At 54.0% G+C, this 21,898-nt stretch overlaps 1 protein-coding gene across 1 annotated transcript in view; it reads left to right on the forward strand.

Moving 5' to 3' along the window:
* ADAMTS10 (ADAM metallopeptidase with thrombospondin type 1 motif 10) overlaps nt 1-21,898 on the forward strand; it is an 84,730-nt gene that overhangs the window by 16,723 nt on the left and 46,109 nt on the right. The window contains exons 3-8 of the mRNA XM_065422129.1: nt 5,056-5,215; nt 10,197-10,414; nt 12,494-12,577; nt 13,164-13,309; nt 18,091-18,134; nt 19,649-19,754. Of these exons, the coding sequence (XP_065278201.1) occupies nt 5,056-5,215; nt 10,197-10,414; nt 12,494-12,577; nt 13,164-13,309; nt 18,091-18,134; nt 19,649-19,754 (758 nt within the window). The remainder of the gene's footprint in view (nt 1-5,055; nt 5,216-10,196; nt 10,415-12,493; nt 12,578-13,163; nt 13,310-18,090; nt 18,135-19,648; nt 19,755-21,898) is intronic.

The raw sequence follows: 21,898 nt of genomic DNA on the forward strand, positions 1-21,898 counted from the left end.
ACCTCAGCTCAGAAGGAAAGAGCTGAAAATCACACTTTCCTTCCTTTACCTCCCATGATTTGAGTTCACAAGACATGCCTGCTGCTAGGCCAAGGAGCAGTATAGTCTGGTAGTTAGGAAAGTTGGCTTGCAAAGCAGTATGCCTGCGTTCGACTCCCTCCTCTGCTGTTGAATGGCTGCGGGCCTTGGGTAAGTCACTTTGCTTCCCTGTGCCTCAATTTCTCCATCTGTAAAAAGGGACTAATGCTACTTACCCTCCTTTGTGAAGTGCTTTGGGGGAGACAGGCTAGGTATTAACATTAATATTCACGGGGAGGCATAGCACGTGGCATTCTGAGCTTTTGACAGGGTTTAAAAACATTCCAGTTCCTCCTTAACGCTAATTATTAACGGGTTCGATAAAGATTTAACTGGTAAGTTATTCCTATTATAAGTTGTATTGCAGTAGGGCCTACAGGCTTCCAATCCATATCAGGACCCCATTGTGCTGGGAGCTGTACAAACCCGGAGTAAAAAACAGCACCCATTGCTGTCTCTGCCAAAAAGAACTCCATGGTTTATAACCTTGCAGTAGAGATTGGGACTGATAAAACCCTATGAGCCAACATTCTATCCCTGTAGACAAATGCATACTGTAGATTTTACGGCGTTTGGGACAGGAACTGTCTTTTTGTTCAGTGTTTGTCTAGCACCTAGAATAGTGGAGTCCTGCTCCATGACTGGGTCTATTAAATGCTACTGCAATGCAAATAATAATAATAATGATTAATACATACTCTAGTGATTGGAGCTGTGTAAATACTTCAGACAGACAGACAGCCTATGCGGGCCCTCCTTTGCTGTCAGTTCTATCTGACCATCAAGGACTATGGAATTAATTATTGTGCAACAGTCTGATTTTCTTTCTGAATCTTGAATTTTTCAGGCCTTTACATTTGGCATGAGTAATGCTTGGGATCAAATCCTGCTCTCGCATTGGTGTGAATCAGAGTCATTCTACTGACGTCACTGGAATTAACTCTGGTTTTTACACCAAGGGAAGTAAGAGTAGAACGTGGCCCTTTTTATCTGTTGATGTTGGAGGTGGGGTTAATTTCCTGATTGCAACAGTTTTAATTTAATTAAGACTGGGGGCGGGAAAATGACCTTGGAAGTCAACATAATTCGCTATCAATCCAAGTTCGACCCAAGAGCTCTGCTCTGGTGAATATCTCCCACCTCTGGTATCATCAAGATCATGATCTGATTATCACTACTGGCTCCTATGTCTAGACGGAGTCTGTCTGTCTTTCTCATTTTTATAAGGCAGCCCATCCCCCTAGTATTTGAACCCCTTAGTGCTGTGGCATCTGAGAAGCTTAGCCTCCCAACTCCAAACTTCCCTGTATTTTGGGGAAGTTTGGATCCAGAGCCTAATCCAGACGTGAACTTTGTGGCTTGGATCCCTCTCGAGTCAAAACTCGTAAGAATGACGAATCAAGGCCCCGTCCTCCAAACACAGGCGTGCTTAACTTTACTCATGAAGCTTATATAATAATCCCGAGCTCTTACATCGCACTTTGCATCCGCAGATCTCAAAGCACTTCACAAAGGAGGCAAGTGTCGTTAGCAATATCCCGTGTAAGTGTTTGCCGGCTCAGCGCTCAAACCCGCCCATGCCTGGCTATCAGCGAATGGGATAGACTGTTCAGAGCCCATTCCTGCTCTGCAGGTGACTTGAGCAAAGCGCAGACAGGATGTCCGGCTCATCTCCCCCACAAACCGCAGCTACATCTCGAAGGACTCCGTTCCGCCCCCTTTCAGCAGCCAGATGTCATGTCAGCAACCCAAGCCACTGAGCCTGGCCCATTGTAGAGCTGCTTTTGGACCCCAGAAAGGTCAGAGCTTCACACACGCATGGGCAGGAGAGGCGGTGGCGTCCCCTGCACACTAGAAACTCTGCAGTGATCCCAGAGATAATGTCCCGGGCAGATCGGTAGGGTCCTTTTCTAGCAGCACACGATTTCCAGGCAGTTCCGTGCTCTCCCTTCCCACTGTTCCACCATAAGCCGGCAGTGACCTCCTTCCCCCTGTCCCACAAAGCCAGCAGCCAGCTGGCTTTGCAGGCCGACGCTCGGCTTTCTGTTGGAATCTTCGCCAGGCTAACCTCACACTACCTCGCTTGTGTATGAAAAGGTGGAGCCGGGCCAAGAGCAACAGAGCTTGGTGCAGAAGGAAATCCCCCAGCACTCAGTGGAGATGGGGACTTCGCGGCGTGCACACTCCCCTGATTCAGCTTTCATAGCGGGGAGAGGGGGGAAGGAGGAGACAGAGAGAGCCCTGTTAGGGAGGCAGCACAGACCCCCAAAGAATGCTCACCCCAACGTTCCCAGCAATCATTATTTTACTTACATAGCACCTTCCATGCAAGGATCTCAGGGGGCTTTATCGATCTCCAGTCTCACCCCACAGAGCGAGAAGCTTGGGGCCAGAGGGGTGAAGTGACTTGCCAGAGAACAAGCAGTGGGAGAGCTTGGAAGGGAACCCAAATGTTACTGTTCCCAGGGCTGTGCTTTAACTATGAGCACCGAGAGGAAGCATGGCCCAGTGGTTAGGGGATTAGCCGGGAAGACTCAGATTCAGTTCACTGCTCCACCCCTGATTTCCTGCGTGACTTTGGAGAAGTCGCTTGGGGTTTGTCTACCTGCACAATTAGTCTGCGGCAAGCTGGGCTGTGAATCTCCCACAGACGGAGGAGGAGAAGGACCTCGGAGTCCTGGTTGATCGTAGGATGACTATGAGTCGGCAATGTGACGTGGCTGTGAAAAAAGCTAATGCGATTTTGGGATGCGTCAGGCGAGGTATTTCTAGTAGGGACAGGGAGGTGCTGCTTCCGTTATACAAGGCGCTGGTGAGACCTCATTTGGAGTACTGTGTGCAGTTCTGGTCTCCTATGTTTAAAAAGGATGAACTCAAACTGGAACGGGTACAGAGAAGGGCCACTAGGATGATCCGAGGAATGGAAAACCTTTCCTATGAAAGGAGACTCGAGGAGCTCGGTTTGTTTAGCCTAACCAAAAGAAGGCTGAGGGGGGATATGATTGCTCTCTTTAAATATATCAAAGGGATTAATACCAAGGAGGGAGAGGAGTTATTTCAGCTCAGTAGTAATGTGGACACGAGAACGAATGGATATAAACTGGCCGTGGGGAAGTTTAGGCTTGAAATTAGAAGAAGGTTTCTAACAGTCAGAGGGGTGAAATTTTGGAACAGCCTTCCGAGGGAAACGGTGGAGGCGAAAGACCTTTCTGACTTCAAGATTAGGCTTGATAAGTTTATGGAGGGAATGGTTTGAAGGGATAACGTGATTTTAGTCAATTAGGCATTAACGTGCCATCGCGGGTAAAATGAGGATCCGGCTGTAGAATCTTGCCTGTATGCTCGGGGTACTGCTGATCGCCATATTTGGGGTCAGGAAGGAATTTTCCTCCAGGGTAGATTGGCAGAGGCCCTGGTGGTTTTTCGCCTTCCTCCGCAGCATAGGGCAGGGCTCGCAGGCTGGAATATTCTGTTGTGGGTGGGTCAGCTTTTGTGGCCTGCATCATGCGGGAGGTCAGACTAGATGACCATATTGGTCCCTTCTGACCTTAAAGTCTATGAGTCTATGAGTCTATGAGTGAGTCTGGACCCACCTGAACAGTTCTTTAATGCACTTTGATCTATGCCTGTTTCAAAAAGGCTCATCAAAGGGTTCACACGGACAGCTGGTCCGCGGCAGGCTACTGCAGGGCAGATTCACACCCCAGCTTGCTGGGAACTCCAAGTTTGTGTAGACAAGCCCTAAGTCTCTTTCTCCCTCCGTTCGCCGATTGTGAAATGGGGTTAGCAGCACTTCGTACCTTACCGGAGTGGGGCGAGGATAAATACATTAACAATTGTGAGGTGCTCATGTACGGGCATAACGGTGACCCATATAAGCACTTAAGATAGATAGGCGTCCCTCAGACCATGCAGAGCTGAGCTGATCATAGAATTTAGGCTGGCAAAAATCCTTGTAGGTCACCTAGACCATTAGTCTGGCCTAACGAGCCGGGCAGGCTCTAGGGAAAAGTATTCGCAGGCATCCTGCTGGTTCTGAATTGCATTTCGAGTGGTCCCCCACCCTCTCTTGACTGCTTTTCAGGAGGGCAGAGTTTTGCTTGCACACCGGTTTGCAGAAAGCGAATTGTGCAGCCACCGCTGAGATATGTTCAATCAAGGGGGGGGGGGATTCAGAAGTGGAAGCTGGTCAGGGACCAGAAGCAATGCCAGCGGATTTGGGCCATGTCTACACTACAGCACTCTACTAGCATTGCTACCGCACCATAGCTCTGCCGGCATAACCCCCAAGTGTAGATACAGCCTAGACCAAGCAAAGGGGTTTGTCGGTGGGTGTAGCGACACCACCTCCCCGAGCAACAGTACCTAGGTCGAGGGAAGTATTCTTCCATTGACCTAGCTGTTCTTCCACTGACCTAAATGTTCAGTGTAGACCAAGCCTTAGCTGGCCAATCACCTAGTGTGAAGGAAGAAACATAATGAGGAGGCTGTGTGGTCTAGTGGGTAGACACCCCCTCTCCCCGGCCTGGGACTTTTGAGACCTGGATTGCTGGGTGACTTTAGGCTAGATTTTCAAAGGTATTTAGGTGCCTAAAGATGAAAACAAGTGCCTAGTGAGATTTTCAGAAACATCTAGGTCTAGTCATCTAAATACCTTTAAAGGGCTTACCTCCTTTGTAAAGTACTTTGAGCTCTATGGATGAAAAGGACCATATGGGAGCTAGGTATGACTTTGGCTAATACTGAATATGTGAATTCTCCCAGAAAACATTCATAGTTCCACAATCAACCCTGGACTAAGCTCGCAAGCAAGGCTATGTTGGTTTAAGCTCTGTGTGAAGGTTCAGTTCTGTTCCTGTTTCATCCACAGCAGCTGATGCTTCTTACCCTCTTTGTCCCCTGGGGGGTGGAGTTTTGCAGATGGGAGACAGCACCCTGCTTCCCTCCTCACTGCCCCCTCCCTCTCTCCTTTTCCAGCACGGGGTGATCGTTGCCGAGGAGGAAGAGTATTTCATTGAGCCTCTCAGCCTGGGAGCCAACGTGAGCACAGGGAGTGAAGGCGAGGGAAGCCCCCATGTTGTGTACAAGCGATCGTCTCTGCAGCACTCGCACATGGACGCGGCCTGCGGCGTTTTAGGTATCGATGTCAACAGACACACCCTCAAATCCTCCCTAACGCTGTGATAGTCACCTCCGTGTGTGCCAGATAATCCCGCTGATAGAGCCAGATTTCTCTCCCATCCATGAGAACCTGGCGTTGCCGAGCTTGTTTCAGAGAGGCCAGGAATGCCGACTCTGGAAACCAAATGTAAACCAGGCTATCGCACTGTACCTCTGTCCCCTTCTAACGCTTAGGCCACATATAAAAGATCACGAGTCAGCTACTGCCTGTAAACTAATGGGATTGGTTCTTTAGCTCAAAGAGATTTTAGATCCAGAGGTCGGGAGTTCAATCCAGGCAGATGACTTGACTAAGGACATTGTTCCAAGTGCCCGTACGGGGACTAATCCTGTACACATGCCATAGTCACCACACAGGGATGAAGAGTCCCTTCGGTGTCAGCAGGGATTACATGAAGCTATGATAGTTATAGGCAGGGCTGGCAGCACTTGGCTATTATTAAGGTTCCCTGACACTTTCCATTGTAAGACCCAGTTTCCCGTTGCTTGTAACTTTACATTTCAGCCAACGCAGTTCAGCCGTTTCCGAGAATGGGTGCAGTGAAAAATGTATTGCTTTGCTAACGTTAAAAAATCCCGGTGACCTTTTTCTTTCAGAAGCTTTAGCAACCCCATGCTTTGTAGCAAGGACTTGAAGTTTGGCAGGCGGGTGGCCTTTGTGTCAGGGATGTGGCTTTTGCTGCCCCCATGAAAATCCACCCAAATTTGGCCAAGTTATAAGCCTTTGAAAAATTCCAGTTTGCACATGCTCAGTGGAGACTTTCTAGAGCTTTGGTGTTAAATTCCCTGAAGATTCCGTCCACACTGAACAGGACTTGCTGGGCCAGGTCTTGGTTCAGGCATTGGAATTGAGAGCTGGGAGCCAGTCTCAACTGTGGTCTCAATGCCCCCCTCCCCCTGCTGAGCGCAGGCACCGGGGAAAAGGAAGCCACCTGACTCAACTAGGACAAGAGCTGGAGTGGGGGTTGGGGTATTAGACTGGGACAAGGAGCTTGGAGGTGTTTGGGGGCAGAATGAGACCAGAGGATGGCAGGAGGGTTGGGGGGAGAGGGAAACTGAGACTGGGTGTTTGGGTGGGGGAGACTGGGACTGCTGGGCAAGGAGACTGGGACTGGGTGCAAGAGAGTCTGAGACTGGATGAATAGCATGCAGCGAATAAGGCCTAGGGACCCACATCGAACAATGAGGAGAAAAGAAAACCTGGACTAGTTGCTCGTTAATTGAGCGCCATCCATCCGATGTGCTGAGCGAGGCGGGGGTGCTGTGGAAAATTAGCATGTGCTCATGTAATTAAAGGATGCACACGCACAAGGGGGTAATGATGAATAACGTTCTGAAAATGTGCGTGTGTGTGTGTGTGTGTGTGATCAAAATATATACAGTTAGGGTTAAAGGAAGGAATCCCGCCTCATCTCACGCCCTCCCCTCGCAGTCTGAGGATGAGACACTGAGCTGGTGAGCATGAGTATCTGTGTGACCCCGATACCCCCAAACCATAGACCTGGATCCAGACTTTGCATCATAGGCGCCATCTTGAGCATGTCCTATGCGTGCGGGTATCTGTGTATGCTGGTGAGTGTTCGTGGGCCTCTCCGTTCTGGGTGGGTGGGTGAGCACAACTGAACTGTCTATGCACGGTGTGAGGGGGGACTGTAGGTTGGGTGATTCTTTGAGTGGGGTATAGTACCATGAGTTTTGGTGCCTGTGGGGGGAACGGTATCTGGGGGGGAGGGGTACCTGGGAGGGAGGTTCTGGGGGGCGGGGACCTGGGAGGATGGTTCTGTCGGGGGGGGGCGGAGCAGGGAGGGAGGTTCTGTGGGGGGAGGGGACCTGGGAGGGAGGTTCCGTCGGGGGGGGGGGGCGGGAACCTGGGAGGGAGGTTTTTGGGGGGGTCCTGGGAGGGAGGTTCTGTGGAGAGGGGGGATCTGGGAGGGAGGTGCATTGTGTGAGTATCTCTGTGTTGGGGGTAGGGGTTGTGTCTCTGTGTGGATGTGTTTGTGTGAGGAGGTGTGGGGTGAGGTACTGTATGTTTGTGTGAGTCTCTGGTGCTGAGTGTGTGTGCTGTGCCTGTGTCTGTGTGTGTGTGTGTGTGTGTGCTGTGTCTGTGCTAGAGGCGTGCTCTGTGTGTGTGTGTGTGTACTGTGTCTGTGTGTGTGTGTACTGTGTTACTGTGTCTGTGTGCTAGAGGCGTGCTCTGTGTATCAGTGCCTGGTGTTTAGGGGCATACCCTGGGTAGAGGAATGTCAGTGTGTGTGCGGATGGTGCCGCTCCACCCCTCATCCTGGATCTCTGGCCCCGGCTGTGGCGAGTTGGGGCTTTACCCCCCCCTTTGCCATGTGGGATGAGCCCAAGGCCTGGCCCATGTTTGGGCTGGAGCGTTACACTTCCCTTTGTCAGTGTGAGTCACATTTGCGCTGCTCTGCTGTCAGATGCTCCATGGGCAGGGTGAGAACACCGGAGCCGTTCACAGGAGAGAAACAGCAGCTTCCGAGAGTCACCGTGGGCTCTGGGAGGTATTGGGAAAGGAGGGCAGTTATGTATTTACCTTCCTTTCTTACCCCTCCACTGGGCGGCCCTCCCCCTTCTCCTCGCCATCTGGGTTCTGATGATCGGTGCCCTAGAAGAGCATAGGACAGGACTCCTTTAGAGGTGATGAACCCCCAGATACGGATGGCCCAGCGGGTGCCGGTAGAAGTGTCCTTTCCAGCTGCAAAATTTGTGGCGACCTCCATTCTGCGGAACGATGCTGAACCCCCACCTACGGGCCCCATTTCACTATCACGAATCCTTTCTGTCGTGCCAGCCGTACCAATCCCCAGCGCCGTGCACAGGTCTGTGATCAGCCGGCAGAGAACTGCTCCCTGCCACAGAGAGCCTACGGACTAACTGATCTGATTATGCATCATATTCTAATGCACTGTGTGGTGTATGCACACGGGTGTGTAGAGCTGAAGAACAGTGGTTAGGGTGCTAGCCTGTGACCTGGGTCACCTGCGCCCTGTTCCCTGCTCTACCACAGACTGTCTGTGTGTCCTGGGGCAAGCCACTTAGCCTCTGTGACTCAGTTCCCCCTCTGTGAATGGGGGAGAGCAGCACGGCCCTGCCTCCCTGGTGAGGAGAAGACATTAAAGATTGTCAGACACTTGGATATTATATGTGTACCTGAAATACATAGTGTGTGGTAGGTCCTGCAGTGGGAGGGGAGATTCTCCTTTGGGGCCAGGGCCTCTGTTTTGGGAGCAGGGGGGATCTGAGATTCATCCCCATTGTCAGTAGTGTGTGGCAAGGCGACAATCCCACCCCTAGGCTGCCCTGGGTAGGCTCCTGCTGATCTCACTAAAGGAAGATGAAAGGAGAAGCTACAGGGTTCTCTGTCAGGGTCAGAGAATGCCGAGCGGCGGCTGCTCCCAGCTGCCCCAGGCCCTTGGCAAGTTTGAATGTCACTGCAGGATGCGTTTGACCCAGAGCACGTAAATCCAGCATCTCCCTGACCTGCTGAGGAAGCGCAGCTCTAAGGGCTGGTGCCTGAGGAGGGGTCTGAGGCGAGCTACGTCCCACCTGTGCCTGCTGGAGCATCAGGAGCCGACCTGGACTCTCCTGGCCCCGCATTACGCAAGGCAGCCAGCACAGTCCCCTTGTGCTGACTCTTTGCCACATTCCCCGGCTTCCAGACGAACGCGAGTCTGTTCCCAGTTGTTTCTTGGAAAGCAAAGACCACAGAGTAAGAGCCACAGGCCAAATCCAGCTCAGAACAACCACAGCACAACTGGCCGCAGCAGCAGCGACACTCCCTCCCATCCCCTGCGCCCCGACCTGCCTGAGCAGCCCAGCCTCGCCTGTGTGTAACAAAGAGCTCCTCCCCGTCAGCCCCAGTGGGCTAGCCCGAGCTGCCGCAAGGCAATGACTGAGAGTCACCTCTCCCTGATGGCCAGAGTCGGACGCATTCCCACCCAGGAGGATATTATGGATTGAGTCCCATGTCAGGACAGAGAGGACATGAATTCGCCCTGCCTCTGGTTTCCCAGTCCGTGAGGTCAGTGGGAGCATTGGCCACAGCCTTCCAGCAGACCGCAGCTCCCAGAATTCCTTGCAAGATGCTTCTCCCTAGGGGAAGTCACCATGAGTGTTTGGCGGTGGGGAAGGAGCATGCCCAGGGAGGTTGAACCCATTGGGAGGCAGCCAATTGGGGGGCAGAGGGCTCGGTGCACCAGCTGGTGGCACCAACTGCTCTTGAAGCTTGCAGCAAAATACCACAGTCCTACTGCTGCTTCGGGGTACGTCCAAACGGCAAAATAAAACCTCCAGCAGTGAGTCTCAGAGCCCAGGTCAATGGACTCAGGCTCCTGCTGTGAGGATAAAAATAGCCACATAGACGTTCCCGCTCGGGATGGAGCCCAGGCTCCGAGACCCACCCTCCTCACTGGGTTTCAGAGCCCAGGCCCCATTCCCCACGCGGGAATGTCTACACTGCTATTTTGAGCCCTATTTTTAGCAGGAGCCTGGCCAGCACCAGTCAGTTGAGCCGGGCTCTGAGATTCGCTGCTGTGGGGTTGTTTTTTACAGTGTAGACGGACCCTTAGAGGTTGCAGCCCTTGCTGCAGGGGGAATCCCGAATTTCAAACTCGGGTCCCGGCAGCTAAAAGGAGAAGAAAATGATTTGCCGTTGCCTTGTTTTCAGGTTATTTCTTTGTAGTTTCTAAATCTGCGCAGCTGCTCCCCACGACGGAGCAGAGCATGGGCCGCGCCGAGGAAAGGGCTCCGGCTCGGGGTAGCAGAAGGTGCCGCCCGCCTCGGCATTGAAGTGCAAGGGCAGATGGCGAGGAGGGTGGCTACCAGGGCTGGGCTGCAAGGGGAACTGACAGGACAGGATTGTGATGAATCCCATTCACGCGCACCAAAGCACACCCCAAAGCCAGAAAGCCCCTTTCTCTCCTCAGATGAGAAGCCCTGGAAGGGGAGACCTTGGTGGCTGCGGACGCTCAAGCCCTCCCCTCTGAAACCATCGAGCAATAACAGTCAACGAGGCCAGCTGCCCCTGAAGAGATCCGTCAGCACCGAGCGCTACGTGGAGACCCTCGTGGTGGCCGATAAAATGATGGTGGGGTACCACGGGCGGCGGGACATAGAGCAGTACATCCTGGCCATCATGAATATTGTAAGTGTTATACCCACATCACGGCCCCCCAGGGTCCCTGTGGCCCCACGGATGGGAGCCAGGGGACAGCCGTGTGCCCACGCTGCTGGCGAACCGGGATCGGCTGCCAGGGAGCAGGTGGGAGGTAGACTGCAGAGTGCTGCACTCAGAGGGCGCCCCACCTCCTGGAGGGTCGTCGGCAGCCCTGGGACAGGTCACAACCTGAGTCTAGACATGGCCTGGTCGGCCTAAAACACGGTGACCCAAAACCCAACTTGTGTATTTGCTGGGGAGGGCGGATCACAACAGGCCAGACTGTGCCCGTATCTCACTCGGCCGAGCAGGGCACAGTAAGCGGGAGAAAGCTCTGCCCCCGCCTCCTTGTTCAGGCGGGTAAGATCGACCCAGCCAGTTCTTGGGTCCGGGTTTGGTGTGGGGCAGACCCAGTGCTCCCACTGCCAGCACATGGATAAGGAGAGGCTAGAGAGCAGTGGGGAATGGGCGGACCCTTTGGAGGCCTGCAGTAACTTACTCCCCACCCCCAGGGTGAGGGGTGTCGGGAGCAGAAGGCCCTCCACGGCTATTGCTGGGGTGGAGCAATTACACGCCACCCCTTACTCCGGGCAGAGCCTAAAGTTCTTCGTGTAGCCCATGGGGACCACTTCTGGAGTCGGGTGCTAATGTATCTGACTAGGAGTGGCAAAGTCTAGCCCCATACAGCTGTGCTGTAGGGCAGCGGTTTTCACCCTGGGGTCCATGGACCCCTGGGTTCGCAGACTATGATTTCCAAAGGGGTCTGCACCGCCATTCGAAATGTTTTAGGGATCCGCAAATGACGAAAGGTTGAAGCCCCCAGCTGTAGGCTAGATCTCATAGGGGGGACCAAAAGCCATTCTCTAAACAGCACCTCCCTTATGATCCGCACTGCGAATAGAGCAGGAGAAAGGGTGAAACACGTGGGAAAACAGAACGGCCATCATTATGCTTCAGGGCATAAGCTGATTGACATGAGGGTTAGGAAGGACTATATCCCAGCCCTCCATGCAATGCTGCTCAGGTCTCCAGGTGAGTTATGGACAGGGAAGGACTTCCTCTGCAGCACCTAGCGATGGCCAAAGTGGCCATCTACAACACCGGGGAGAGGATGATGGCTGAGGGGGTTCTCTGCGACTCTGGGGCCTATTTCCGATCCTCCCTCTGTTCACGCATCTGGACAGAGTTCCTCCGGGCGGCGTCTGCTGGCTCCCTTGACACCTTCGAGGAGCAGTGGGCGCTGTCCAGGGTTCTCTGCTTGATGGTCCCCTTCGGGTTCCCTTTTTTTGACCCTTTGACCTTCACACCCACCCTTGTTATATTTTCTGTTGTCCCCTGTAATTATTTGAGTTCCCGGGCTCAATGCATCCTCCCCAGAACCCAATAGGACCAGGTGCGGATTATTACAGAGGCAGGACACCAGGCGAGATGGATTCAGGGGGTGAGCTGGGTGTGCTGACTCCTGTGTTCCCGTGAGAGGAGACAGGCTGGGAAGTTGTTGACAGTAGGTATGAAAGCCTGTCTTTGCTGGCTCTTTGCCCCGTCCCCTGCAAGACACCGTTTAGCTAGACTTGGGGCTTGTTCTGTGTGTAGTTTAAGGCGGGTGCTAGATTTTAAAATAAGCCCATTTCTGATTGTTGCACATGATGTAAAACATTCACCACGTTGTTCCCTGCACCTATGCATGGTCCTCAGCAACGCTCAGACCCAAGGACAGTGCAGCCCCAAAGCCAGAGGCCTTCACCCTCTAAGCTCCAGCAGAAGATCCAGAGAGGTGGCGCTTTCTGTTAGATTCAGGGCAGAACCAGAGCCCCGATCTGAACACCCTTGGCCTTTGTTAGGTTCCGAAATCCAGATCCCAGTGTGATGGCTCAAGCCCGTCGCTGGCTACCATGTATCTTGAGTTCAGGCCTCCCCACAGTGGAGGGCGAGACCTCTACACACCAATAAACGCTCAAGCAGACCTGGTTCCTTCCAGCAGAAAGCAGCAGCGGGCACATGAGACGCCCTCTCCCCAATGCTGAGCTCATTTTTAAGACTTGTCTTTTCTTGTTTCTTGGAGGTCAGGTTGCCAAACTTTTCCAGGACTCAAGTCTGGGCAATATTGTCAATATCCTTGTGACCCGTCTGATCCTTCTCACTGAGGACCAGGTAAGGTGGCAGCGGAGCTTCTGGCTAGTGGGGGAGCTTTGCCAACCCCCCACCCCCCCACCCCAGCTGTGCAGTGTAGTCATGACCCCCTGACCCGGCAGTGCTGCCCTGGCTTTGTGAAATCTTGTATTTTTCCCGTGTGACAAAGCTGTGAACTGCTGCTGAACGGTCCGGGTTCCATGCAGCGCACACCTGGTGTGCTGCTCCACAAAGCAGGTTCTCCCAGGTGCAGCACACCTGCTGTGCATGTGCCAGGTACCTGCTGGGCTAGAGACCAGACCACCTTTGTTCCATCAGAACTCACCTGCTGTGCCCCTGAATGGACCCAAATATTTACTGGGGGCTTAATTCTCTGTTCGGACAGAGTGGAGAAGGGGTTGCTGCAGGGAGCCAGTTGCAGTTCTACTCCCAGGCAGGACCTGCATCTTCTGCTGTACTTTCCCCGCCTCTGCCTGCCAACCAGTCCATGCCCACAGCCCCACTGTGCAATGGGAGAGGGAAGCAGTGCTGGACTTAGCCCCCTGCTCATCTAGGGAGGGGCAGTGCACCTTCCATGTCACACGCTCTCCTCTTACTTCCGTTCCAGCCCACCCTGGAGATTAACCACCACGCTGGGAAATCCCTGGACAGTTTCTGCAAGTGGCAGAAATCCATTGTGAACCGGAACGGCAATGGGAACGCCATCCCTGAGAACGGCATAGCCAACCACGACACCGCTGTGCTGATCACCAGGTAAGGCCCCCGCTGCTGGGCTGTGCTCTCCGGGTCCCTCTTCGCTGCAGAGGTGACCCAGACACTTACCCAGGTGTTGCCCCCAAACCTCTTCCATCCAGACACAAACCCACCTCTCCCGAGCATGGAGCTGCTTTACCCCAAGGCTCGCTGGCCCTTCTGGGGCTATAGGCTAAAGCCCGAGCGAGGCTTTTGCCCAGGCTGGTAACCCATCCTTTGCAGTGCGGACGCAGGCTAAACCCCGTGAGTGCTGACAGTCCTTCGATGCCTTCCCAGAATTCACCCGGCCTGTCCAGAAGGATATGTGCTGAAATCAATGGGATAGAAGCACGTGCCCAGGTGCTTTGGGCCGTACTGTTCTGTATGACCACCGTGCAGATATGAGAACTGTGCAGGGTTTAACTAACCTGGGGCATAGGGTAGCCCCACCTGGAGCGCTCTCCGGAGGCACGCCATGGCACAACAGGCCCGTCTGCCTCAGTGTCGCTTGTTTGGAGACCCAATAACTGTACTCCAGGTTCTGTTGCCTCGATAATACCCCTCCCAATCGAGTTTATTACAGAAACATTGTGCAAATATCCCAAAACATCAGTCCCAACCCATAGTCCATTTGTCACCTCCTGCGCATGGAGTCCTTAAAATCCCAGGGCATCTAGGCCCTCGGCACCCCACGTTCCACTCTCCAGTGTCTTCTGCCGTACCTGGCTTGGTCCTCTCCTGTCCTTCTGCCAGGACAGCCACCCAAGTCCTTCCAGCTGGAGTGTAACCCCACTCTTCCGAGTGGGACCCCCGCTGCCTCTCTTCTGGGAGATCATCCTCATCAGGGGAGCATCCCTCACTCCCCCGGTCCTCTCACTCTTCCCCTGGGTCCAGCTCTGCAGCGGGGAGATGTCAGCAGATAAGTTCCTCCACTGCCCCCCTGCCTTCAGCCTTCTCGAGCCCTTGGCTTCAGCTCTCTAGGTTAGATGTCAGCAGGCAACTCCCTCTGCTGCTCTCCGGCCTTCAGCTGTCTTCAGCCCTGGTCCTCTGGCTAGGGGAAGTCAGCCAGCAAACCCCTCTTGCTGTTCTCCTGCCTTCAGCCTTCTCCCAGGAACCAACCGCAACTTCCTTCGGGGACCTTCCAAAGCCCCCCGGTCTCTGGCAGCTCTCACCGGCCCTGTCCTGACTGATGCAGTCTCTGCTCTAAGGCAAGCCCCAGGTGTCTTAGACCTCAGGTGTCCTTGTCCCCCATCTCCGGCCTCATGCCACTGTACTAGTGGTTGGCCGGGGAACCGTGCACCGGGATCCAGGCCAGGGATCCTACAACCCCCAGCTCCTCGGTGCTACTTCCATGGGCTTTTCTTCCTACTGTGACCTTTGTCAGGCCTTCTCCCCCACAGCCTCTCTGGGTTCTCCCGTCCTGCGGGGCTGCAAGCCTCAGGACTCTCCCCTGGAATTCCCCACAAAATCCCAAACTAAAAATATAAACATAAACCGAACTTCTGCCTTGCTTGGGCTTGACTTTTCATCCCCCTCATTTTCCTGGCTCTAGTCCTCGTTTAAAGGCCTCCTTGCACCCTCCCCTGAAGTCCAGCTCCTGCCCCTTTACCACTGGAGCCTGCTCCGTTCCCAGCAGCTGCTTCCGCCCTCTCCTTTCTCAGGTTCACCCTAATCCTTTATAGCTGTCCCGCCCTCTTACCTGGCCAAACAGGGCGCACCTCTTCTGGCACTGGGATGCTGGACCTACTTTGTGTACTGGATCCAGCCACCTGTGAAACGTTGGCTGAGCAAGACAGAAGCCAGGGGTCCCTGAGAGCCCAGCGCTGGTTATGGAGCGTGAGACTGGCACGTCAGTGGGGGCTGACAGGCACTGGCTGCCCCTCGCCTACCGGAACGCTCCGTTTTAATGGTGGGGGGCTCCGGGTGGAGACGGGTTGGACGTCCCAAGTTTGGGGCAACTGCAGTGGGCTACATGCGGGCGGTGGGGGGGGGGGGTTGCGCCTTCCTTTTTCCTCCAGGAAGCGAAGGGGGAAGGTCATAAAATGAAAGCAGCAGAGCGGGGAGTCTCCAAGCAGCAGCCGATTCCTGCTGGCCTCCCCAGCATGCTGCACACTCGCTCCAGTTCCCTCCCGCTGCAGGAGCGGCACGGAGCCTGGCTCATGTCAGGGGAGCTTGTGAAATTTTTGATGTGGGGGGGAGGGGCAAGCCAAAGCCCTGTCAGCCCCGACTTCACCTTCCCTGGCTCGCAGCGGCTGCTGCGTGTGGGACGCGGACGCGGACTCCGAATTCCTCGGCCTCCTGCCAGATGTTTGAACTAACCCTGAGAGACTCTCTGGGCCCAAGTCCCCGGGGCCAGCTCCCGCGCCAGCCCTGGGAAGGGCCTACCGCATCTGGAGCTGTCTGTAATAAATTCCCTGTCTCCCGATAACATCTTGCTGAGCTGTGAGCTTTTTGCCTCCGCCGGAGACGTGTCAAGTCAGAACCTCCGAAGGCTTTAGCGGAATCCGCTCGAAACAAAGCGGCGAATGTTTCCCCCTCGCTCGGTTTCCTGTCGGGGGCGAGGGGTTTGGACACGTGGAGCGAGCGGGGAGGCCAGAGGGCCAGGAGCCATCTACCAGCAATTGTCACTCTTAACCCATCGCCTGCTGGAAGCTGCTTTTCTCCCCGGTTTCAGGGTCTGTGAGGCAGCCAGCGGTAGCGAGGCCGATTTATAATGCTGGCTGGCACGTGAGCTTCCCCCCCTTCACGGCTCTGTCTGGACTCAGCATCCTCCACTCTTTGAGCCCTGGGCCCACAGGTAGCCCTGCCAATGCACCTCACTCCTGACCAGCAACACCCCTGCTATTCCAGCCCACCCTCCATCATCCTCTCTCTCTCTGTCACACACACACACGTATAACAACTCAAGAAAGGCCTGGGTCACGGAATTGTTAGTTCCCAAAGCCCGTGCGTATTCCTATCTGGTGCTTAGCTCTGGCTTTTCTTTGTACCTACCGCCCAGGTGAAGGAATCCTGACAGACTATATGCGTCACGCTCCTCGCCTTGAAGCTCAATGGACTTGGGCTGGGGCTGACTAATGGGGAAAGCGGATCGCAGAGCCAAGCCCTGTTCCGAGCCCTCTGACGCCTCCCCCTCCAGCCGTGCTGAGATCAGGGCAGCCAGGTCAGGTGCCCCGAGAGATCTCTGCTGGCGTAAAATTGTCCAAAGCGGCGGCCATGAGTTTGCTCGGGTCCCCCCGTCTGAGCCTGGGTAAAGGACTCCTCCGGAAACCGAGGCGCACAAAATGAGCAGCTGTTTTGGGAAACGTAGGCCTTGCCGTAACCTCCCTGTGCGTCGCTGTCCCCATCTGTGAACGGTGGCTCACAGGGAGCCTGAGGCGGGATTCATTAATTGGGGCATGTGAGGCTCTCGAACACTCATGGGAAAGGCTACTGGGGAGCAGGCAGTGCTTAATTTGTAGTTAAAAAGGTGCCGGGACTCAAGCAATTTTTTTTACATTCACAAGCCCAGAGGCGCCGGGGCTCTGAACGGCCAGGCCCAGAGACACCGGGGCTCTGAACGGCCAGGCCCAGGGGCGCCGGGGCTCTGAACGGCCAGGCCTAGAGACACCGGGGCTCTGAACGGCCAGGCCCAGGGGCGCCGGGGCTCTGAACGGCCAGGCCCGGAGGCGCCGGGGCTCTGAACGGCCAGGCCCGGAGGCGCCGGGGCTCTGAACGGCCAGGCCCAGGGGTGCCGGGGCTCTGAGCGGCCAGGCCCAGGGGTGCCGGGGCTCTGAGCGGCCAGGCCCAGGGGTGCCGGGGCTCTGAACGGCTAGGCCCGGAGGCGCCGGGGCTCTGAACGGCTAGGCCCGGAGGCACCGGGGCTCTGAACGCCAAGCCCGGAGGCGCCGTGGCTCTGAACGGCCAGGCCCGGAGGTGCCGGGGCTCTGAACGGCCAGGCCCGGGGGCGCCGGGGCTCTGAACGGCCAGGCCCGGGGGCGCCGGGGCTCTGAACGGCCAGGCCCGGGGGTGCCGGGGCTCTGAACGGCCAGGCCCGGAGGTGCCGGGGCTCGGAACTGCCAGGCCCAGAGGTGCCGGGGCTCAGCCCTGGCACAAATTAAGCACTGGGAGCAGGGCCCCATGCGTAGTAGGTGGTTCAGCTGGAGTGAGGTCAGTAGAACAGGTGCTGTGATTGGCCATCCAAATTGCTGCTCGCTTCCTTCTTTCAATCTCGGCATCGTTTTCTTCTTGATCAAACGAAATCAGGAGGGTATTTTCCAGCGGGAGGGGCCCTGCTACTGCTCGGTTCCCAAGATCTCCTGGCATCTCAGGGGACATCTGCACTGCCATAAATAACACCACAGTGCCGAGGCTCAGAGCCTGGGTCAATTGACGGGTTTGCAGGGCTTGGGCTGCGGGGCAGTGTGGACCCTTAGACTCAGGCTGGAGTCTGGGATCTCATGAGAGGAGTGGGTCTCAGAGCCCAGACTCCAGCCTGCGTGTCTACATTGCAGTTTTATAGCTGCGCCAGCTGACCCGGGCCAGTCGCAGCCATGCGGTGCAGTGTAGACAAATCTTCAGAGATCCAGGCTGTGATAATACAGGTGCTCAGAGCAGCCGGATGGCAAATATCCAAAGGATCTGTGCTCACCTATCCTAGGGGAAAATCCTGTGGGGCTAAGATGCTTTGGCAATTAGCCAGAAAACCATGATTTTTTTTTCCCCATTGGGAGGAAACTTTGGAGATCTAATGAAAGCTGCCATCTTTTCAGCCTGCACAGTTTTTTGGTTTAATTTCATCTCTTTCCTTTCTTATCTTTCAGATACGATATATGCATCTACAAGAATAAGCCATGTGGCACCTTAGGTAGGTAAGAGCCCAATTCAGAGACTCTGTTGTAACTAATTCTTCGCTCTTATCTAGCGCTTTGCGTCAGTAGATCTCAAAATGCTTGACAAAGGAGATCAGTAGCCCCATTTTACAGATAGGGAAACTGAGGCAAAGAGCGGCAAAGTGCCTTGCCTAAGCTCACCCAGCAGGCCTGTGATAGAGCTGGGAACAGAACCTTGGTATCCTGAGTCCCTGTCCAATGCTTGATCGTCTAGGCCACACTGCCTCCTTACTTCAATAAGTGTTAAAAAAAAATCTACCTAGTGCCAAGGGTCTGGTGACTGGCTTTGGACCATTTCACTGTTCTATCCCTTGTCCAGTTCCAGCCCAGTAACTCAGAACTGGTCTCATTCTGAAGGCTGGTCAGCAGCCCAGTTTCCCTGGCTGCCGAGGAGAGAGCTAGGACTCTGAACACAAAGGGAATTCTTTATTGCCGCTGCTGGACACAGACCCCGCAGTTCTCTCTGGCTCTGCCCTCTTGTACTGCCCATACCCAGGGTCTCCGTAAGTTTGGTCTGAACTGAGCGGTCATGGAAGGGAGGGCTGAGTATACTCCCCCAAAGTAAGATAGATGGGATGGATCTCAAAGTAACTTCTTAGAGGCTAGGTGGTCCAGCCGGGAGGCCAAGAACTGAATGGGCCGTGGAGGACAAGCTCCTCACTCGTCGTGGGATTGTGTCCTGTTCTGGTAGATTGGTGGGAAGCTTGCACCTGCTCTGTAGGTAAATAGAGGGTTACCTTGTCTCAGTATGGCACCTGTCGGTAGGAATCTATGCTCTTAACAAATAACCAAAGGCCCCCCCTCACCCCGCTGCCTTGCTTCTGCCTCTGCGGGTGGAAGGGTGCCCGGCATTGAGCCTGGGGCGTTGTGTGTGCAGAGGGACTGAGGAACCCAGAGATATTTCCAAGGTGCTGAGCAGCACAGATGGACACAGGTTTGATTCTAGTGGTGATGGGTGCCAATCAAACCCCCGGAGCGGAAGCCCAGGATGTGGGCTTTGTCTCTTTCCAATGGGCAGCGGCAGGACCGTGGCTTCGGCCCTGTATAGACCGATATTCAGACAGGCTTTGGATGGGCCTTTCTGTCCCCACTGGGCTCATTTGGTGTGACCAGCGCCACTTCCTCCCTGTGTAGACAATCTGGGGAGCAGATCTGAAGCCTGGTGGAGTTTTATTGGCGCTTGGCGTTTCCAAGCCCTTCTGCTGTTGCCAGCCGTCTCGCGGCAGAGCGAGTTTGTGGACAGCCCTGGGAGTCGCTGGAGACAGGGGTGCCAGAGCCCAGCAAACCACTTTTCCCTCCTGCTCTAGGGCCTGATGCACAGTCCACTGAAGTCAATGAGAAGAGTCAGGCCCTCCGGGCCAGGTTAACACGCCAAATTAACATTAAGCCCAAAGCCCGCTGTTTAACCCTGAAACGTGGCTTGTGGCCTTACGCCCCCGCCACCAATGCTCCTCACTGGCCCCGTACCAACCGCAGCTGCCTTTCCTAGGGCTGGCCCCGGTGGGAGGAATGTGTGAGCGAGAGAGAAGCTGCAGCATCAACGAGGATATCGGACTGGCCACTGCCTTCACCATTGCCCATGAGATCGGCCACACGTGAGTGTTACACCCGGAAGCGTTCCCCCGGGGAGTCGCTTCACAGGAAAGACCTCCCGTTTTTGGCTGCTCTCACCAGTAGCCAACTGGAGAATCATCTTCAGTGTAAAGACCTTGGAATAGCCATGCGAGGTGGGACCAACAGTCCATCCAGTTCAATATCCCACCAGAACAGATAGGCCAATGTCCCCACTCCGGGCCAAAGCAGATCACACCAGTAGTCCATGTAGACTGAAGATCTCACTTCTTGCTCATACTGGACCAGGCCATTGGTCCACCTAGTCCATTGTCCTGTCTCCAGCAGTGGGCCAATGCTCCGTGCATCCTAGGAAGGCTTGTGATGCCTAATGCACCTGGACCAATGTATCATGGGGAAGGGAAATTTCTTCCTGACCTTAGTGATGCGCTGGTGTCCTGAAGCCTAAGCACTAATAGCCCCTTGACACTTTATCTTCTCTTGTGTAAACTTTTGGGGTAGGAACTGTTGTTTATTATATGTTTGTACCGCACCTTGCACGGTGGGACCCATTTACCTCACATACACATGCTCCTCAGTAGAAATATTTAATCTTAATGAATACATTTATTCAAATAAGCACCTCCTCATTTTTAATCCTGCCTAGCTATATGCCTCAGCAATGACACATATCAAGAATGACAAGAATAGCATCCTGTAGTTATATAGGCTAAGCTAAGAGCAATCAAATCTCATGCTCCATGTCTTCAGCTGCCACCTCCATGGGTCAGGAAGGAAGTTTTGCCCCACATGCTTTCATGCACAGTTGTCGAGGTGCATTGTGGGTGGTCAGGATTATTACACTATCCTCTGAAGCTAGAAGCAAGACACTGGAGTAGGCAGCCCAATGGTCTGGTCAAACAGAGGAAATGCCATGTTCCTATAATACTGCGTTACAAGCCCAGTACAGAGTGAGTCTCATTAATTCGGGGGAGGGGAGAATATTAGTCAGTAAGGGCCCAATCCTGTGAAATGCTGTAGGAACTCAACTCCTGTTGCCATCAGCAGGCGATGACCTCGCCGGATCAGGCTCTTAGCACTCATTACTCAGAGACTTACTTTACCTTAGAGTCAGACCTTAGTCCATCCCGTGCTTTGCTGCACATCGGGCTACCCACATTTGCCATCCTTGCCTGTCCACTGCCCTTCTCTCCAAATCTTCCCATTTCATGTTGAGGTGCTTGATGTCGTTCAGAACTGTTCGTTTCCATGTTATTCGTGGTCTTCCCCTCTTTCTTCTTGCGTTTTCTGGCTTCCATTCAAGGGCGGTATTTGGTAAGCGTTTGTTTTCCATTCTCAGCACATGTTCCAGCCACTGAGGTCTTCTTTTGTAGATTTTGTGAGAGGGTGCCTTGTCCAGTCATTTTTCTGACTTCTTCATTCGTCTTCCTCTCTCTCTATGTTATTCCCAATATTCTTCTCAGACATCTGTGATGAAATGCATCCAGCTTTTGCGTCTCTTTCTTGGTAAGTTGCCATGTCTCACTGCTATATGTTGTGATGGCGATAACAATTGCTTTGTACACGTTCAGTTTTGTCTTGAGGGAGATGTTTTTGAGTCTTCCAAATGCAGAGTTTGCCTTCCCGATTCATCTTCTTGGCCCTGGTCTACACTGGGGGGGGAGAGATTGATCTAAGTTACGCAACTTCAGCTACGTGAATAACGTAGCTGAAGTCGACCTACTTAGATCAACTTACCGTGGTGTCTTCACCGTGGTGAGTCAACTGCTGCCGCTCCCCTGTTGACTCTGCCTGCACCTCTCGCAGCGCTGGAGAACAGGAGTCGACGGGAGAGCGCTCGGGGATCGATTAGACTAGACGTGATAAATCGACCCCCGCTGGATCGATCACTGCCCGCCGATCCGGTGGGTAGTGTAGACATACCCATATTATTTCCTCGGAACTAGTACCCTCTTGGCTGATGGTACTTCCAAGATACGTAAAATTGTCCACCTTCTCCAGTTTCTCCTCTTCAATTTTGATTTCTGTCCCTATAGTCCCCATTAACATAACTTTACATTTCTTTGCATTGTATCTCAAACCTATCTTCTCCGTTACTTCTTTTACTTGATTTGTACATTTTTGTAGTCCGTTGGCATCTTCATTGATAAGAGCGATGTCATCAGCA

This window comes from Emys orbicularis, chromosome 24, assembly GCF_028017835.1.
Source record: "Emys orbicularis isolate rEmyOrb1 chromosome 24, rEmyOrb1.hap1, whole genome shotgun sequence".
NCBI classification, from domain to species: Eukaryota; Metazoa; Chordata; order Testudines; family Emydidae; genus Emys; species Emys orbicularis.